The following is an 18,247-nucleotide window of genomic DNA, read 5'->3' on the forward strand; positions in this document are numbered from 1 at the left end:
CAACAAAATTGATGTAGTATCTTATTGCTGAGCTCATTCAGTCCTCATTTAACTACCCCAGGAGATATCTATTTAACAATGTGGGTAACTGAGGCTCCAATTTGGTTAAGTGACTTGTCTAAGACATACAGTAAATAAGAGCTAGAGTTACTTTAAAGGCAGGTCTTTTAACCCTAGTGCAGTGCTTTTTTCCATCTACCACTCTGCCTTCTCATGTTTGACATTCACTGCCTGTCAAAGCAGTTGGTGTCTTTAAACACATACTCCTCATAAATGATGCACATTTAATTGGGGATTGTAAAGAACTCCATATTCCTTCTTAGTCTCTAAATCAAGTCTTTGAAACACAACGTATACAAGAACCACATCAAATGATAGTCAGTTGGCTTAAGAACATAATAATTTTACCAAGCACCTAATTATTTAGTTTATGGAAAAGAATTTGGCGTTGCCCACAGAGATGTCTTGCCTTTGTCCTCAGTTTCTGGGAGATAATCTATCTCATACCTGATAGAAGTGTCTTGCTTGGGGAGGTACTGACCACATCAGATCTTAGGGTGGGGCAGGCTACACTCAACAGTCTTCGGATGAAAGACCAACCATGTAATTTAAAGTGGGGGCTTTGAGTCATGTGATATTAGTGGACATGGAGTTTGAGATCAACCACATTGACAATCAATCAAGCATGCTTACGTAATGGGGCCCCAGTTAAAAAAAAAAACTCTGAATATAGGCACTGTAATATGTGAGGAAAGAAAGGAAATGGATACATCATATAATAGAAGAGTAGTCTTCAACTGTACCGCTCACATTCATACAATAATTCTTCTTACAACACCTCACCTTCAGCACTGCCCCCAAATACAAATGTAAGTAAGAAACTTAACACTAATGCCTTCCAAAATAAACCACTACCAACTCAGGAAGAAAAAGAGAAGTACACACAAATAACTGGGAAGAGGTGGGTGACAAGGATTGACAGAAAAGAGAAGACAGGAAAAGAGAAGAGCTTGGACACATCCTGGGATGCCACTAATGGCTTTCTATGGATATTCCCCACCCCCTTCCACCCACCAAAAAATAAATATCAACAAAATGGGTCCAGTATCATTTCCCATCCCAAATCTTATTCTGACAGTCAAACCATAGGCAAAAGAAATGCAAAGTCCCCACAAAAAATGGCATTAAGCATTAAAAGAGTACTGAGAAGTAACACAGTTGATATGTCTAACATCACTGGGGGTTAAAAAACAAAATGAAATGGGGAGAAGAGCCCTCCCTCTCCACATAAACCCCACCAATCCATACAGCAGCTCTGGGAATACACTTCTGACTGCACACTTCTTTTTAGAAAATATAGCAGAACCATTTCTCACATTTACTCAGAAGAGTATCACAACCTACCAGAATAGCATGGTCCTCTTGCTACTACTGTTATTTCTTTCTGGTGCTTGCAAGCAGCTCTTCTGAGAAAGCATTCATTTTGATAAGTGTCCCCATTTGATGCACAGACGGGAATGTAATTTGTATGGCACTGCAAAAGAAACAAAAATAAATTATCAGAAATAGGCATGAATATCAATAGCTTATTTCATATTCACAAATGCAATACCATAGTATTATGACATACTTCTAACTACAGAATAGTGTGTTCTTCTATTTGGTTTTAAAAAAGAAGGGTTATGCTACTTTTTCATACCTTTTTTCACATTTATAATGAAAATAACTATTACTTATCCATAAAAATGAGAATGAAAATCCCTTTCCTATCTACTTCATTTGCTTGCTATAAAGATCCAGTGAGATAATTTAAGAGTAAATTCCTGGCAATGTTTATAATGAGAGCTAAAAATGAAATGTCATTTTATTATAATCAAAATTCATTTATTCAATACCTCTGGAACGTAGTCCCAAGGTAAATGTTATAGAAGACACAAAGAAATACATGATCTTGGTTCTCAGAGACCTTTCAATCTTGTTACAGCACCATGCAAATAGGAAAAAAATGTGTGCACACACATATATATATCTCAAAGATAGACCATGTACTAAAAAGAGTAGACACTAAGTATATCTAATACCTACTACTGTAAGCTAGAGTACCAAGAAAAGCCTCTCAGAGAAAGTGAAATGTGAACTGGGCCTTGAAAGAGGAGTAGAAATAAGACAGCTGAAGGAAAAAGTTTGAGAAATGACACAGGACTTGTGTTACATTTAAAAAACTTTTAAACTTCTATATGTCAAAAATATCATAAACAACTAAAGTTTTAAAATCTGGAGAAAATACAAGATGACACAAGTTATATCATTACTAAAAAAGAGATAATACAAGTTAATTAAAAAATGGACAAAAGACAATTTTACAGAACAGTAACAAATGGCCAATTAACATAAAAATGCTGACCTTCACTAGTAAACAGAGAAATGAAATGCTACTTTAGCTTAAAAAACTGGCTATTAAACGAACAAAAACTTCAATTTGGTGGGCATACCAATATGCCTGTTGTGGTAATCTAAACTGATTCAACCTTTTGAGAACATAATTTAAGAATACATTTCAAGAGTCTTGAAATAAGAATGCAGTTTTTGATCCAGAATTACATGTTTAGGGATCTATCTGAAGGAAACTATTATAAACAAAAATTTATTACAGCTATTTCAAACAAAAATGTATTTCTTATTTTATTTTTCAATTACAGTCAATATTATTTTGTTTTAGTTGCAGGTGTACAGCATAGTGGTTAGGTAAACATATACTTTACAAAGTGACCCCCCCCCCCCACTTCCCGCCCGCAGTATTTCCAGTACACACCTTGCACCATACATAGTTATTACAATATTATTGACTACATTCCCTATGCTGTACTTTACATTCCTGTGATTATTTTGTAACTATCAATTTGTACTTCTTAATACCTTCATCTTTTTCACCCAGTCCCCTAAGCCCCATCTCCTCTGACAACCATACACCTCTTCTCTGTATCTATGAGTCTGTTTAAATTGCAAACAAAAATGTATTCATATAAAAAAATGTAACAACATAAAGCATGGTATATCTGTTCAAGTAATTAATATTAAAGTCACTGAGAATTACCTTTTAAAAGAATACTGTGTGACAGGAAAAGGTAACATAATGTTAGGTTGTAAAGCAGGCAATAATATCACAAACGTAACTTCCGAGAATTTTGTGCCACTTTAAAATGTATTATCTAGTCCACAAAACTGAATGCAAATTTAAAAATGACATAAGTAAAAATACAGCAAGAAAATTAATTACATATATATAAAATCTCAATTCTTTAGTAAAATAAATATTCATAAAGTAAATCCTAGAAGAAAACATCAATATATTTTTTTACATTACTTGTCATGATTTGTTATTTCCATGATTTTTTCTCAATTTTTCTCCAATGAACAAGATTTACTTTTATCATTTATTTACTCTTAAAAAGTGATCAATTTACTTTATGAACTATAAATATGACATGCTACCACAGCACTGGTAAAAACAATCTCTAATAAAATATTTTATGACCAAGTAAACTTGCTATACACTATCAGCAGACTCCTATGTCAACTTTAATTAAAATTAAATTTTTACTTCAGGAAGCTTTCCTATATTGCTCCAATTATTCATGGATCACATCCCTTTAATCTCTTCCCCTAAAATGTACACAATAACTTGTATGGTGTCTGCAGGAGTCAATATGTTACTTTGTAACTATACAGTGCATAATTTGTAAAAGAGATCATAAGCTCCAAGATGTCCAGTGCTAAGTCTAGGAACTTTTCAACCAACTCTTTGCTCAGCAAATGCTTAATGACTTTCTAATGGTGCACTCTCAAAGGTGCTAATATTGCCCCCTCGGCATAGATGCCCTATGAAAGATTTTTTTGGTTGTTACAATGATAAAGGACATTACTGTCATTTAGCAGATGGATTCCATGTATGCTAGATATATGTCCTGCAAAGGAAAGAAAAACTCCACACAACAAAGACATACATACCATACAATTTCTGAATGCTTCTCTAGCCAGCCACATGAGAACTATGGTAAGACTTACCATAGACAAATAAGCCTGCTCTGTTATAACTTACCCTAATATTAGTTTTTATTCTGGCATCCACCACACCTCTATATTTTTGTTTTCAGATATTTCTGGTATAAAATTGCACTAATCTTTATTAAATCCAAACGTTCATTATAAGTAGATAGAAGCATGTGACTACTGTATTGTCTTCTAGTGTAATCATGCCCAAGCATTTACAATTTGAATAATTTATAGTAAGATAATTTATTTTACTATAAATTTTTTATTTCTTCTTTACATTGCAATTATACAGTATATTGATTTAATTATGTGCTTATGTAGGTTACAGTATCTATGAATTTCATTAAAGAATAGTAAAGAAACAGAATATAAATTATTGGTTATAAAAAGGGGCCATTAAGTCTGATAGGGCTGAGAATCTCTAAGGTAATAGCAAACATTTATTCAAGAGTTTCTATCTAGTAAACACCAGCAACAAGTTATGTCCTATCTATCTTAGGTATCATGACAATCCAGTGAAGCACATGACTTAGTGCTTAGAGCCAGAGCTCTGAAGTAAATGTTGAGTTCAAACTGAGTCCACCATCCATATGTGACTATGGGCTGGCACTGGTGCCTTTTCCCCATTGGGAAAATGGTAATTATAATAGTATCTGTCTAATAAAGATGTTATGAGGAATAAATAAGAGTTCATCTTTAGTATTTGTATCTGGCCATAGTAAATTCTCAATAAACATGACCTGTTTGGGGTATTGCTATTATCATTTCTGAGACTTAAGTAGGCCCAGGGTCATAGCTAATAAGTTGGAAGACCTCAGTTCTTCACAACTGATGTACTCTTAACAATTACACAAGTTGTATGTCACCTGGTGGTAGTGACAGAGGGCTTAACATAGTCTAGGCAATGTCCCTCAAATTCAACCTAACAAGCACATACCTAGGAGCGAGCATAAGGTGGGAAAAGCAGACCTGCTATTTTCTTGGTCAGTCAGTTCCCAAGGGTCTCCCTTAGGAACTTCTCCTTATGCTATGGGCAAATTAAGGGATCTGGGCAATTTTAACATGGCAACTCCTGACTTAGGCAGGCACTGACATGAACCTAAGGTCTGCCTCCTCTATACCACCTCCCTTGCTGGGGGAAAGAACTCTCCCCTATACCTTCTCTTAAGCAGGAAGAAAGTGATTTGAAGTGGTTTAGAAAATAAGAAAATAATAAGATTGTGACGGTTAATTTAATGAGTAAATTTGACTGGACCCCAGGGTGCCCAGATTAAACCTTATTTCTGGATGTGTCTATGAGGGTGTTTCTGGATGAGATTAGCATTTGAATCAGCGAACTACATTCCCAGCCAGTATAGGTGAGATCCTCCTATCCACTGAGGGCTGAACAGAATGAAATAGTGGAGGAAGAAAGAATTCACCCTCTGCCTAACAGCTGAATGGGGACACGGGTCTCCTCCTAGTTCTCGGGCGTTAGCCTCAGACTGAGACTTACATCATCAGCTCACCTGATTCTCAGACCTTCAGACCTGGACTGAAACAAAGAAGAAAAAAACAAAAACTAGGAAAGACATCATAGGCACTCCTCTGTATGCTCCACAAGTTTTAATGGAAAGATGCAGGGTTGATCAATTCTCTCTGTAGAAAATCAACAAAAGTAGCTTTGTTTGCGTTAAGTGGCAAGATATAATAGCTTATTCATAGGCTGAAAAAAATTCAGACTTTATTTAAAATTCTATTATTTGTTAAAATGTGTTAAAATTATACCCCTGAAAGCTTATATTAACACTGAAAGCATGCTAAGTCATAAGTTTTTTAAATGACTTGAAAGATATTGCTAAAGCACCCTCATATGTTTACTGGGCTTATGAGGTCATTGTTCTTAAACTGGCAAGAGCCTAAGTTTAACTTGAACAGATCTACAAGCTTATAAGAAGGCAGAGTAGTAGTCAAAGGAAGGTTCGCTCAGCAGCAGGATCAAATCATGCTGTAAGCCCTTAGGCAGTTCGCTCCTACAAAGCAAGAAACTTGACTTTAAACATCTTTATATCCTCGGCATCTAGCCTAGCACGTAGCACAAAGTAAGCACTGGATAAATGTCTACTGCTCTCAACTCCCAACTTGTATTTCCTTTTCCTGCTTTGCCACAAGGTAAGAATGAAAAGGATTCAGACAGATCATGAGAGGATTTTCTAGCTGTTCAAGTATGTTCAAAAGGTCAAAAACACTATTTCTTCAGGAGTTGCTGGGAAAGACTTTCAAAGAATAAAAATCAGAATAGTAAAGACAAAGATAGATAAATATGATGTGAAAATTTAAAACTATCAAAAAATGAAAATGACATTAGGATAACTTCTTTAAAATACAGGGCTCTTAATCTATATAAACCGAAAAGGAAACATCTCTAAGGTAAACACTATTAAGACAAATTAAACACACATGTATAAGACACAGACTGTTTCCAGAAGGCAATACAAGAAGTAAAATAGATGTTGCCTCTGAGAAGAGCAATTGGTAGTCTGGAATAGAAGGAAGATATTTTTCATTATATTACATATATTCTTATATATTGTTCAAGTTGTTTACTATGAGCATATAGTGTTACTCTTAAAAATATCAAAACAGTACCTATAGCAGATTCTCATGAGAATTATATAAATTTTTATATGTTATATATATATATATATATATATATATATACATGTTTAGAACACTTGATGCATAAAATGCTCAGCACAATAAACTATATAAATGCTCAAATAATGTATTATATATCATGTACACACATACATACACATATATACATATGTCTTTACAAATCACCACAAGGGAAAAAGAAAATACTCCCCAAAATAGGCAAAGAATATGAAATACTAATTCACAAAAAAGTAGCCAGTAAATATATGGAACATTTTAATATCTCTAGTAATCAAATGCAAATTAAAATGTTGTGGGTTTTTTGTCTTTCAGATTTATAAAATTTAAAAGGACTTCAAAACCTACTACCCACAAGCTGAGCAGAAATAAGCAATCTAATATATTGCTACTGGTGAGAATGTTAATCTGCACATGAGCATCCCACTGACGCAACAATTCCACATCAAGGAATTTAAGCTAAGGAAATTATAAGACAATTGGATATTAAAAGCAGTTCTAGTCTTCCAGATACAGGATGGCTAAAACACTAATAAAAAACCTACAATCTTTCTGGGTTGCAGAACCAGAGGGCAGAGTTCAGGGCAACCAGCTCCACTAGAAAGTGAGAGAGAAAATATCCAAAAGGAGAATCAGAGTCCCAGCTTCTGTGTATAAACTCAGACCAAATTTCTGGCTGAATTCCTCTGAACCACTCATGGGGCATATTCCAGGCAGCCTAGCTAAGGCTAAAGAAAAAAAACTGATTTTTGTGTTGCTCCCACAACAGGGAAAATAAGAGTTTGCTGTTTGAGTTCAGCCAATTTAACTGTTTCACAAATGAATCAGCGGATATGATTAGAACAAGACCATGAGTGGAAAAAAATTCTAGTTTCTTCTTTGTCTCATCTGAAACCCTGAATCAGGGACAATCTTGGGAGCAACATTCTAAAACCAGATTATAATTCAATCCTAGAAAATGAACAGAAAGAAAACACTGAGTGCAACGCATTTTGCTCCCCTTCTTTTTAGACAATAGCATCAAAACTAAAACAGCACCTGAAAAGCAAAGACCTTAGTTAGGTTACCCTTTCTAGTCCATCTCTAACCCTGACCTCCCCTCAGGCACCAAGTCAGTGATGTTCTTTGGCCTAAAAAGATGAGACAGCAGCAAGTAAGAACAGAAGGAAAAGAGACTAGAAAGAGCAGGGGGAAATGTCAACATTTTAAATAAGAGACTCAGCTGTAACCTGTCCCTTATTTCCTTTCAGTGACAAGTATAACTCCCATTTGAATAGAACTTTAACATTTTTCTGAAGCATTTTCACATCTGTTATTGCCAGTCTGTCCTCTTAGTTCAAGGAAAGAAGCGAGGAAGGTACAAATAAATAATAGCCTTTCATCTAACAAAAAGAATCAACAGACTGTGAACCCAACTTCCTCATGGGGTCCAAGGTGTTTTAAGCTTTGTGATTTGCAGAACGAAGAATTTGAACATATGAGAAATGCAACATATTTCAAAACAGGTTGGATTTTCTCACCTGAAATTGACATGCACACTTCAAACCATCTCCATCTTCTTTACAGATGCCTCCGTATTTACATGATGATTCATCACAAGCTCTTACATCAGACTCCCTCACATTTAATTCTGTAAAAGAGGAAAAATTGTGTCATACACATGTATTTGTCTTTTTGTATCCAAAAATACATACATACATACATACATAAATAAAATCCTTAAAATAAGAATAAGAAGATATAATATTCAAAAAGCAAGTTCTATAGGACACAAAATGTTCAGGACTCCCAATGAGAATCTTGCATAAATGCCTAAAAGTAATCCAAATCAAAATAAAACTCAAAATTTCAAGATTTCACATAATTCAAAGGCAAATGGACAGAATTTTTCTATTTTGGCCTCCCAAGATCTCAAGATAATCTTCTTAGCACTGTTTTCATATTTTAGATTATTTTTCTAATGATTGCTACTTTTAAATAACTACACAATGTATACAAATATGGATTTATTATGTTTTACACCTGAAACTAATATAATCTTATGTCAATTAAGTATCAATGAAAACATTAAAAAGAAAGAAAAGCAAGTCACACCCAGAATAATGGCACTTATACAAAACTCAAAGCTATGAGAAACCAAACAAAGTTTTGTTTAGGAGTATTATTTTGTGTATATAAAATATTACATGATAAAAGATTTTAAGCAAATTTCAATCATCATTTAAGAAGTCAAAAAAGATAAAACAGAAAAAGCAATAAAAGTAACTAAACAGAATCATAATTCTTTTGGTACCCAGAATAAATGTAGGGTGATTTATTCACTCGAGACAAATAAACCATTTTAATTACAAAGGAATTATAAAGTGACCTTGAATTTCATACAATAGATACATATGGAATATTTATGTGCACAAAATTAAAGAAATTCAAAATCTGCCAGACTTAAAAATTTTTTTTTTAATATCTTGATTTCAGAGAGAGGAAAGGAGAGGGAGAGAGAGAGATAGAAACATCAATGATGAGAGAGTCATTGATCGGCTGCAGCCCACAACTCGGGCATGTACCCTGACCAGGAACCGAACCCTGATCTCCTGGATCGTAGGTTGACGTTCAACCGCTGAGCCATGCCCAGCCGGACCAGACTTAAAATTTTTAAGTGACTGATTTGATTTTATTCCACCACAGGAAGCACAGCCAATACTTGCATTCTGTGGTCATTTTGCTCCTGCTCCAAGATTGTCAGTCTTGCTCTAAAAGCATCAAATTAAGCTTTCTGGGAAACCTAATAAATTGCTTCAAGGTAGTGCTATGTAAACCTGCCAATCAAGTGGAATTGCACAAAAACCACTACAAAGCAATTTTCACATTTTGTATATGGGGAATGAGAGCCACAACAAATGCTTTTATGCAAACCATAAACAAATGATTATTTAAAAAAACGCATCCCAGTGCAGTGGTGACCACAGGAGTCTGGGAGCAGAGAGGCCTAAGTTAGCTCTGACTGACATTCAGTAGCTGAAACTCTGGGAAGAGCATGAGGTCTCCTGCAGCTCTGGATCAAGGTGAGGTCTTGGCAAGCAGATCCCAGGAAGCAATCCTCTAGCAATCCCTCATGCCTAGAGGAGCTAGAGGTCCTACCTATATAGGAAAACGTAAAAGTCATGAAATTCTGATTACCTGATTATTAGTCATGTTTTACTTTATGCCTATCCTGCTATCAAAATCCATGTTATTTTCCTGTGTTAATGTGTTAAATGTGATCATTTGATCAGAAGTAATTATCTACTATGTACCTAATCCTATGCTAAGAATTTGGGACTCAGAAAAACACATGAGAGCTTATGATCTTGCTAACATATGGAACAATTAGCGATGAATTCAATATAGCCTATAATTAAGGGAAGAACTGTGTTGTACAGGCTATGACTGCTTTTGCAGTTTCAAGAAGTAGGAAATAAAAAAATAGATTTGAAGCACAGGGTGCAGTGTCGGAGATAGCAAGACTTGCATTGACCTTGAAAAATCATCAAGACTTTTTTTCTGATTATAAAACTAATACAGGATCATTATACAGAATTTAGAAAAGACATTTAAAAATAAAGAATGTTTTAATTGCTCTCAACATGAGAGTCATGTTTTTTCAAAAGAGAGAAAAAAAGTGTCTCTCTTGAATAGATGTCACTAACTCTCTCTCCCCCTCCCTCCCTTCCACTCTCTCTGAAAAGCAATGGAAAAAACATCCTCAGGTGAGTATTATAAAGAAAAGAGAGAGAAAAGAGACTGACTGTCTTACCTAGGAAAACAACATTAGTGAAAGAGACACATCATTAAATAGTACATACAAATATTGATGTCGGTGGTTCCCAAACCACTGATATTAGGAAAACTAATAATCTAGGAAAACTAGTGGCATAGACTAGAGTGTACCTTCATTAAGAGAAAAAAAAAAAAAGGTAAGAATTTCATTTCCTCAATAGAAAGGATTTGCTCATTTTCAGTTTTCTTCACTTATATTTCTGTCAATATCTGAAGTTGCCAGCTATCAACAAAACTAGTGTTCAACAAATAAAGATTAATAGAAAATTCCAACAGTGTTTTATGAGAAGACACCATCGTGAACGTCACAAGCTCATGAATGCACATTTTAAATCGTTTTGTTATGATGGTAGCCACTGCTAATTACCTACTTGAATCTATTCTCCCCTTCTTACTTAGTAAGGGAACCTCAATTTTGTCCAGGGGGGAAAGGTACTCAGCTAAATAATCTGTATTTCCCACATCACATAATAAAATTGATTTATCAAGAGCATCATGACTTCCTGGTGCTCTGACTCCTCACAAATATGAGAACCACAGCCTTAGCTCAAACTCAGAACAGAAGGAATTCTATTTTGGGATCACCTTCTGAATGTTATTTCAAGGATTTTGTACTGTACCAGGCATCAAGAGGGTACTCTACTACCTGTCAATAGTGATGATGATTACACACCTGCCTTCCTGAGCCCAAGATGAAAATTCAGCAAAATAGATGAGCCATTACTGAGGCCCTCAAAACTCAGCTCTACAAACAGAAATATTTTACACAAAAAAAGCACTCAGAGGAGTGCCTCAAAACAAAAATATTTTGCTTTAGTTGCAAATCTGCCCATCACACAGTTCTCTAAATTTAAGACTTGTCTCAATTTTCATTAACATTTCAAAGCTGGGAAACAATACACACTAAGGAAGGAACCCTACTTACCTAAGAACCTGAGGTGCCAAAATCCTCAACTTTTGGCAGCATTAACTGGGTTCAGGCTACAGTTCAAAATGAGACCCATTGGCTCTACCGAATAATACATATGACTTTTCTACTACTCTTCCATTAAACAGAAGGTAGTCCTGAGAATCTTATGAGTTAGCTAACACTTATGGAGAGCCAAAAGTGATTAAATTATGCAAGCTGCTACAAGAGAATTCAGGGCTTCTCAACCTTGGCACTACCGATACTTTGGGTTAGTTTATTCTTTGTGGTAGGGGACTCTCCTGTGCACTGGAGGATGTTTAGCAACATCTACCCATTACATGCCAGCTGTAACATTTCATAAACGTGAAAATCATCTGTATCTATGAAAATGAAATTGAATGCTATGAAAAGACTTTTTAAAAGGTGAGGTGCTATTTAGAAATTGCTGTTGCATTAGGTATAGGCAAGATTTGGTAAATCTTTACTTCAGTCCAGGAAATGAGATGAGTTAGAAATTAAATTCTCTTCAACTTATGTACTAAATTAACCATATAACAGTAGTTATCTTCTACTATATAAAGATATGAGGGAGAAAACAACATGTACGCAGTATTTCATGATATAAAACCAAAAGCCATTTGCATTAATATTAAAAAGCATTAACAGCAGAGATGACTAAAACTTCTCTAAGCTATATTTAACCAGAGAAATTTCACATATGCCACGCAATTATCTTCCATCCCATTCTACATAATACTCACTGCCAAACTACCCTTTGTTAAACGCCACTTTGATGATGTCAATCCTCCCCCCCAACACCTACCATCACTCCCTGCTGCCTCCTTCGGCTCTAAACACCTCTGTGTCATGATGCTCAGCCAAGGTGATGGAGAGGACAACCTACTGCAGAATCAGAAAGAAAAAAAGACCTAGATCCCCAGCTGGGTATCAAAGACTCAGAATCTTTCCAGCCATATCCAGCCCTAACCAAAGGTCCTGAACTGATACTCTCTCCAGTACTCCTATTTCTGACTGGCTTGCCAAACCTGTGTGTTTCTTTCTCACAGACTCATAAACGAAATCTGTTCTATTATAGTTATTTAAAAGAATAATGAAGAATCTGCACATTTCCTGACATGACACATTGTTTTCTTAAAAGGCAGATTTTTCAAAAATGTATAACACAACTTGTTTTTTAATGCCTATTTTTAAAATGTGGAAGGTATATAATACACCAAAATATGAACGAGTTATCTCTTGGTAGAATTTAAACTTTCTTGTTTAATTCTGTATTTTTCTGAATTGTTTGAGTTTTACAGTGAACCTGCATTACTTTTAAAGTAGTATCAAACAGTTATGCACTACAACATGCAAGAACTTTGAAAATATATGTTAAGTGAAAGAAGCTAGGCATAAAATACCCCACACTGTATGATTCCATTCATATGGAATGTCCAGAATAGGTAAATGCATAAAGATACCAAATCTCTATGTGGTTGTCAGGGGATGGGGGCAGAGGAGTATTGGGACTAAACTGAAAATAGGTATGGAAATTCTTTTGGGGGTAATGAAAATGTTCTGTAATTAGACAGTAGATAGTAGTGATGGTTGCACAACATAGTGAATATATTAAAAACCACTGAATTGTATACTTTGAAATGGTAAACTTTATGTTATATGAATGATATCTCAATAAAAGTAAAAATAATTTTAAAAATCAAATAAATCATATTAAATCTTGGGGGGAAAATGAACAGGCATTATAATTTGGTGTTTAAGAGGCAGACCCTAGAACCAGACCGCCTAGATCAGCATCCTGGCTCTGTTCACTCACCAGCTGTGCTTGACCTCAGTAATTTACCACTGGGTCTCCATTCCCACATTGGTTTAAGAGGATGGTAATAGCACCTATCTCACAATGTGGACAGAGACTAAATAAAGACATCGAAAGCACTCAGAGCAGTGCAGGACACATTGTAAGTGCTATGTTAAAAGTTGGCTTTTTTTTTTTTAATTAACACCAGTGCTGGAGAAGGTGTGTGGGAAAATGAGTGCTTAAACCAACTGTGAGGGTATAAATTGAGAGAACCTCTCACCGAATAACAAGGCAGTATATTTAATTGCCTTTATCCTTTAACCCAACGATTCTACTTCTAGGAAATTATGATATAGAAGAAAAAAAATACAAAATGCATGTGCAAGATTTTTAACATCAGCACTTTTTATAACAACAAAGTGGAAAAAACCTGTGTCCATCTGTTGGAATTAATAAATTACTGATGAAATACTATGTAGCCATTAAGATTAAAGTATGCCTTAGAAACACATATTGATATGCAAAGATAAAGATCCATTGTGAACTGAAAAAAAGGTTATAAAACTAGTTATAATCCCATTTATATTTTGTAACATATACATGTTTACATGTACATTTTTTAAGACTTTGTAAGTACATTCAACACATTTTCTCCATCCAAATTTTTAAAATATCAATAAGTAAATCTGAACACAAGAAAATTACCCTCTTTCTCTATTTCTAACCACTATTCCTTAGTGTCTGCAACACTAAGTGGAATAGGAGGCAGCCAGAATCCAGGGAAGTCTCCCACAAAGACAAAAATCCACAAAACCACCTGCAGGTTCGCACTGGAGAACCTGATATTTACTATTTTAAAAGAGAATTTTTAAAGGACTTCACAAAACTCTGGTGCATTAGAAAGAGCTCTAGAGTTGGAGTTCCAATTATCTGATTAAGCAACTACATGATCTTGGCCAATCTCAGTTTCCTGGAGTAAAAATGGGCATAATAATCATCCCTCCTAGGACTGCAAGGACTAAGGGAGGTCTTTACAAAACAGCAGTGGAAACTATAAAGAATACCTCTCCTCTTTGGTTGAAACAACCAAAACCAAAACTTTAGAACCAAAGCCTTAAACTCCAGCAAATTGTTGTAAAATAGTGAAGAATTTAAAAATAAATAAAAAACTAAGTCTAATTAAATGGTAATTAGGAAGCACTTAGGGTCTGAACTAGAAAAAGGAAACAATAATGGTAAACACAATTGCACCACCTAAAAAAAAAATCTCAAATTAGTTTAAAAAGAAAAAAACACTAAACAACTGAGCTGACTTATGAACAATACAGAATATAAATATATCAATTAGGCTGTACACAACAGAATTGAGATAGAAATATCAGCAGTTTAGATGCACTTGCAAAACAATATTAGATGAAAGCTGACAATGCAAAATAAACTGAATTTAAAAATCTGAAAAGGAGATCTGACCTGTAAACAATAGTGGCTCCAGGTTAAACAAAAATATGCCAAAGTAAACGCTAATATCAAGAAAAAGGTTCAAAATGTTGCTGGTATAAAATGAAATAACTTCGGCATAAACATTAAGTTATTACAGAGGCAAATGGCAATGATCACACATTTCTTTATATTTTTCTATACTCCTCAAATTTTTTACATTGAACAAATACTGTTTTTATAACCAAGAAAAAAAGGTGTGGTTTTACTTTTTTATTTTAAACCATGGAAAAGAGAGGCTCAGAATACTTGCACAAAAGCGAGAGAAATGGAGCTGTGGCTGAAAACATAATACCTGTCAAAGTTTTTGAAGGCAGAAGAATACGTTAAGAACTTCAGAACCTGAAGTGACTTTTCAAAAAATGATGAAACAACTGAGCCTTGAAAAATACATGACATCGGTAAAAACGAAATATCAATAAACCTGAACACAAGATATATTCAAATAGTAGCAAAGGATTAAAATCATCTGATAAACTAAAAGCAAATGCTGAGGGAATTTTAAGATTTAAACTTAGAATTTCAAAGTGCATAAGAAGTAGGCCGACTCCTAAATGCTTCATTTCTCCCATGAGAGAAGCTAATAATGAAACTAATAATAGGAGCAATAATGAAAATAATTTTGTTAAAACAATGTTTCTAACAATGAAGAAAAAGAGGAAAGAGGATGGGATGACATTATCTCCCAATCCAGCTTTAAAAATGTTGAGAATTTAAATTCCATTAAAGAAACTACATACGTATACAGGGAAAATGAGGGATAAAAAAATATGAACTTTAAAAAACAAGGCTGGTTATAATTTTTTTTAAAAGATAATACAAATAATGACTAGGATGTGGAGAAAATGGAACCATCAGATATTGCTGATGAAAATATAAAATGGTACAGGCACTTTGGAAAACAGTTTGGCAGTTCTTCAAAATTTTAAACAGAGTTTCCACATGACCCAGTAATTTTACCCCTAGGTATAAACCCAAGAGAATTGAAAACATATGTCCACACAAAAATTTGTACATGAATGTTCACAGCAGCATTATTCATAATAGCCAAAAAGCGGAACCATCCCAAATGTCCATCAGCTGATGAATGGATAAGCAAAATGTGAGTGAGGTAGGTAGGTAGGTAGGTAGGTAGGTAGGTAGATAGATAGATAGATAGATAGATAGATAGATAGATAGATAGATAGATAGATAGATGATAGATAGATATGCATGCAATGGAATATTATTTGGACACAAAAAAAAATAAAGCACTGATACATGCTACAAGGATGAACCTTGAAAACATGATGCTAAGTGAAAGAAGCCAAACACAAAAAGCCATATATTGTGTGACTCCATTCATAAGCAATGTACAGAATAGGCAAATACACAGCAAAAGATGGTAGATTTAGTGGCTGCCTAGGGCTGGGGAAGTGGAGTTTGGGAAGTAACTGCTAAACAATATAAAGTTTCTTATGGGGAGTAAGAAATTCATGTTCTAAAATTGATTGTGGAGATAGTTGCACAGCCTTGTGGCTACACTAAAAACTTCTCGGTTTTACACTGTTAAAAATAATGATGATGATGATGATGATGACGACGATGGATAGTAGCACAAATGCCATAATCACTTCATATAATGTGAATGGGTGAATGCCCATGAAAGCAGAAAGGTCTATATATGTGTTGGGAAACAAATCCTAACACAAACTAAAAGACAAATATAAATCCAGAAAAAGATGCGTATGATTATGACTTTAGGAGATACCATAAATCCACCCTACACAAAAATTAAAAGTACAACAAAAAAATGAAACAAAGTAAAATTTTGTTTTTATTTGTTTGAGAAAATAGATATGTCCCAAATAGAATAACAAAAATATAAGATAAACTGGAAAACTGAAAAATAAACCTGTGTCATTGTAATTGGAGGCTTCAATAGTTCACTAGCAGGAGATGACAAAACAAAGAAAAGCACAGAACTGACATAAAGCATATTTTAAACCATCCCCCTGGGTAGGGGCCAACTTGGCAGAGTCAGGTTCAAAAAAAGAAAGATTTAGATAGATACAGAAAGAGACAATATGGCAAATGTGGCAAAGTGTTAACAACTGGGAAACCTGCACGTGTTCTCTAAGTTTGAAATTAATTCAAAATAAAAATTTCTAAGTAAAATTAAGGTATATAATAGAGGACTTAGAAGTCAAGGAAATAACACTTTCTTTTCTGGGGTACAAGGATCTTTCACATAATTTGTTCTCATACTAGGACCCAGAGACACACTTAGTTTTAATACAAAAGCTAGAAATTCCATGATGCATTCTTAGACCATAATGCAAGACGACAAAACAAACTGTAAATACATTTAAATTCATATGTTTTATAACAATGATGAGAGGAATTTTATCAGAAATACCTGTAGTGGAAAGGAAAAAAAAAAACATGATGATCTATTCCCACCTAAAAAATTTAGAAAGACCAAAAAAGGGGGGAGGGGTTGAAAAGGGGAAGGAAATACTAGAACTAAGATATAAAATTAATAAAGGAAAATAGAAATGATTTTAAAAAATCATTAGAAAGTGTTTCAAGTGAATGGTGTAATCAGAGATAGCAGGGTAGCTTTCAAATACAAAGAGGTAGGAGGTGAATTCAAGGAAAGAGTTGACAAGAGCAGGGTACAGCGGAGCTGCAAGGAATACAGACAGGAGGGGTGTTCAGACAGGACGGGTGGGCACTGCAGAAGTAACGATTTCCATCCGACCTGGTGATTATGAATAATAGAAATGAGGGAAGAAATACACACCAATTTGACTCTCTTCCAAACAGGCTCTCCATCCCAAATTAAGAGCATCACAATTCACCCCGCCTCCTACAGCAGGAGAGTGAGAAGCTGAGGGACAAAAAGATCAATGAAAGGCCAGCAGCCTCAAGAGCTCACGCTCCACTGGGCAGCTCTGGCTGATTTCTGCTAGGCAGAAATGAGAGCCCAGCGTTGCCAAGACCTCCAACTTTAGAAGGGGGGACCAAAATCCAGATTTTTAAGTGAAACCTCCAGATTTTTAATGGTTAATAACCAAACCAATTTTTTAAAAACACTGTGTAGCCCAAGTCCTCTGGGTTCCCCCCACTTCCACTGCTGTCATCTTTCACCAGCTCCCATTCTCTTCCCTTCTCCTTTTCATCTTCAGCAATTCAGACTTTGCTTTTCAAAACCATGATGTTACTCAAATCCTTTAAAAGTTTCCCTCTGTCTTCAGAGCAAGTGCCAAGCCTTCAGATCAGCCTCCAAGGCCTTCCGCTACTGTGGTGGCAATGTGTGACGCATCTCCTGCCTAAGTCCCCATATCCCAGGATCCAAATATATTCCCTTCACTAGCCCCATTTTTGTGCCTTTTCTACCGCCATTCCCTCCGCCTAGAATACACTTCCCAACTGTCCTCAGTTTCTATGTTCATTTAGTCACTAAATCATTCCACATACATTCAATATGGAAGGGACACCTAATTTTGTGCCAGGCA

At 35.0% G+C, this 18,247-nt stretch overlaps 1 protein-coding gene across 1 annotated transcript in view; it reads right to left on the bottom strand.

Moving 5' to 3' along the window:
• TMEFF1 (transmembrane protein with EGF like and two follistatin like domains 1) overlaps positions 1-18,247 on the bottom strand; it is a 65,353-nt gene that overhangs the window by 40,760 nt on the left and 6,346 nt on the right. Inside the window, exons 2-3 of the mRNA XM_081150702.1 lie at positions 8,229-8,338; positions 1,405-1,534 (exon numbers count right to left, since the gene is read on the bottom strand). Of these exons, the coding sequence (XP_081006828.1) occupies positions 1,405-1,534; positions 8,229-8,338 (240 nt within the window). The remainder of the gene's footprint in view (positions 1-1,404; positions 1,535-8,228; positions 8,339-18,247) is intronic.

The sequence above is a fragment of the Miniopterus schreibersii genome (assembly GCF_964146895.1).
Source record: "Miniopterus schreibersii genome assembly, chromosome: 11".
NCBI classification, from domain to species: domain Eukaryota; kingdom Metazoa; phylum Chordata; class Mammalia; order Chiroptera; family Miniopteridae; genus Miniopterus; species Miniopterus schreibersii.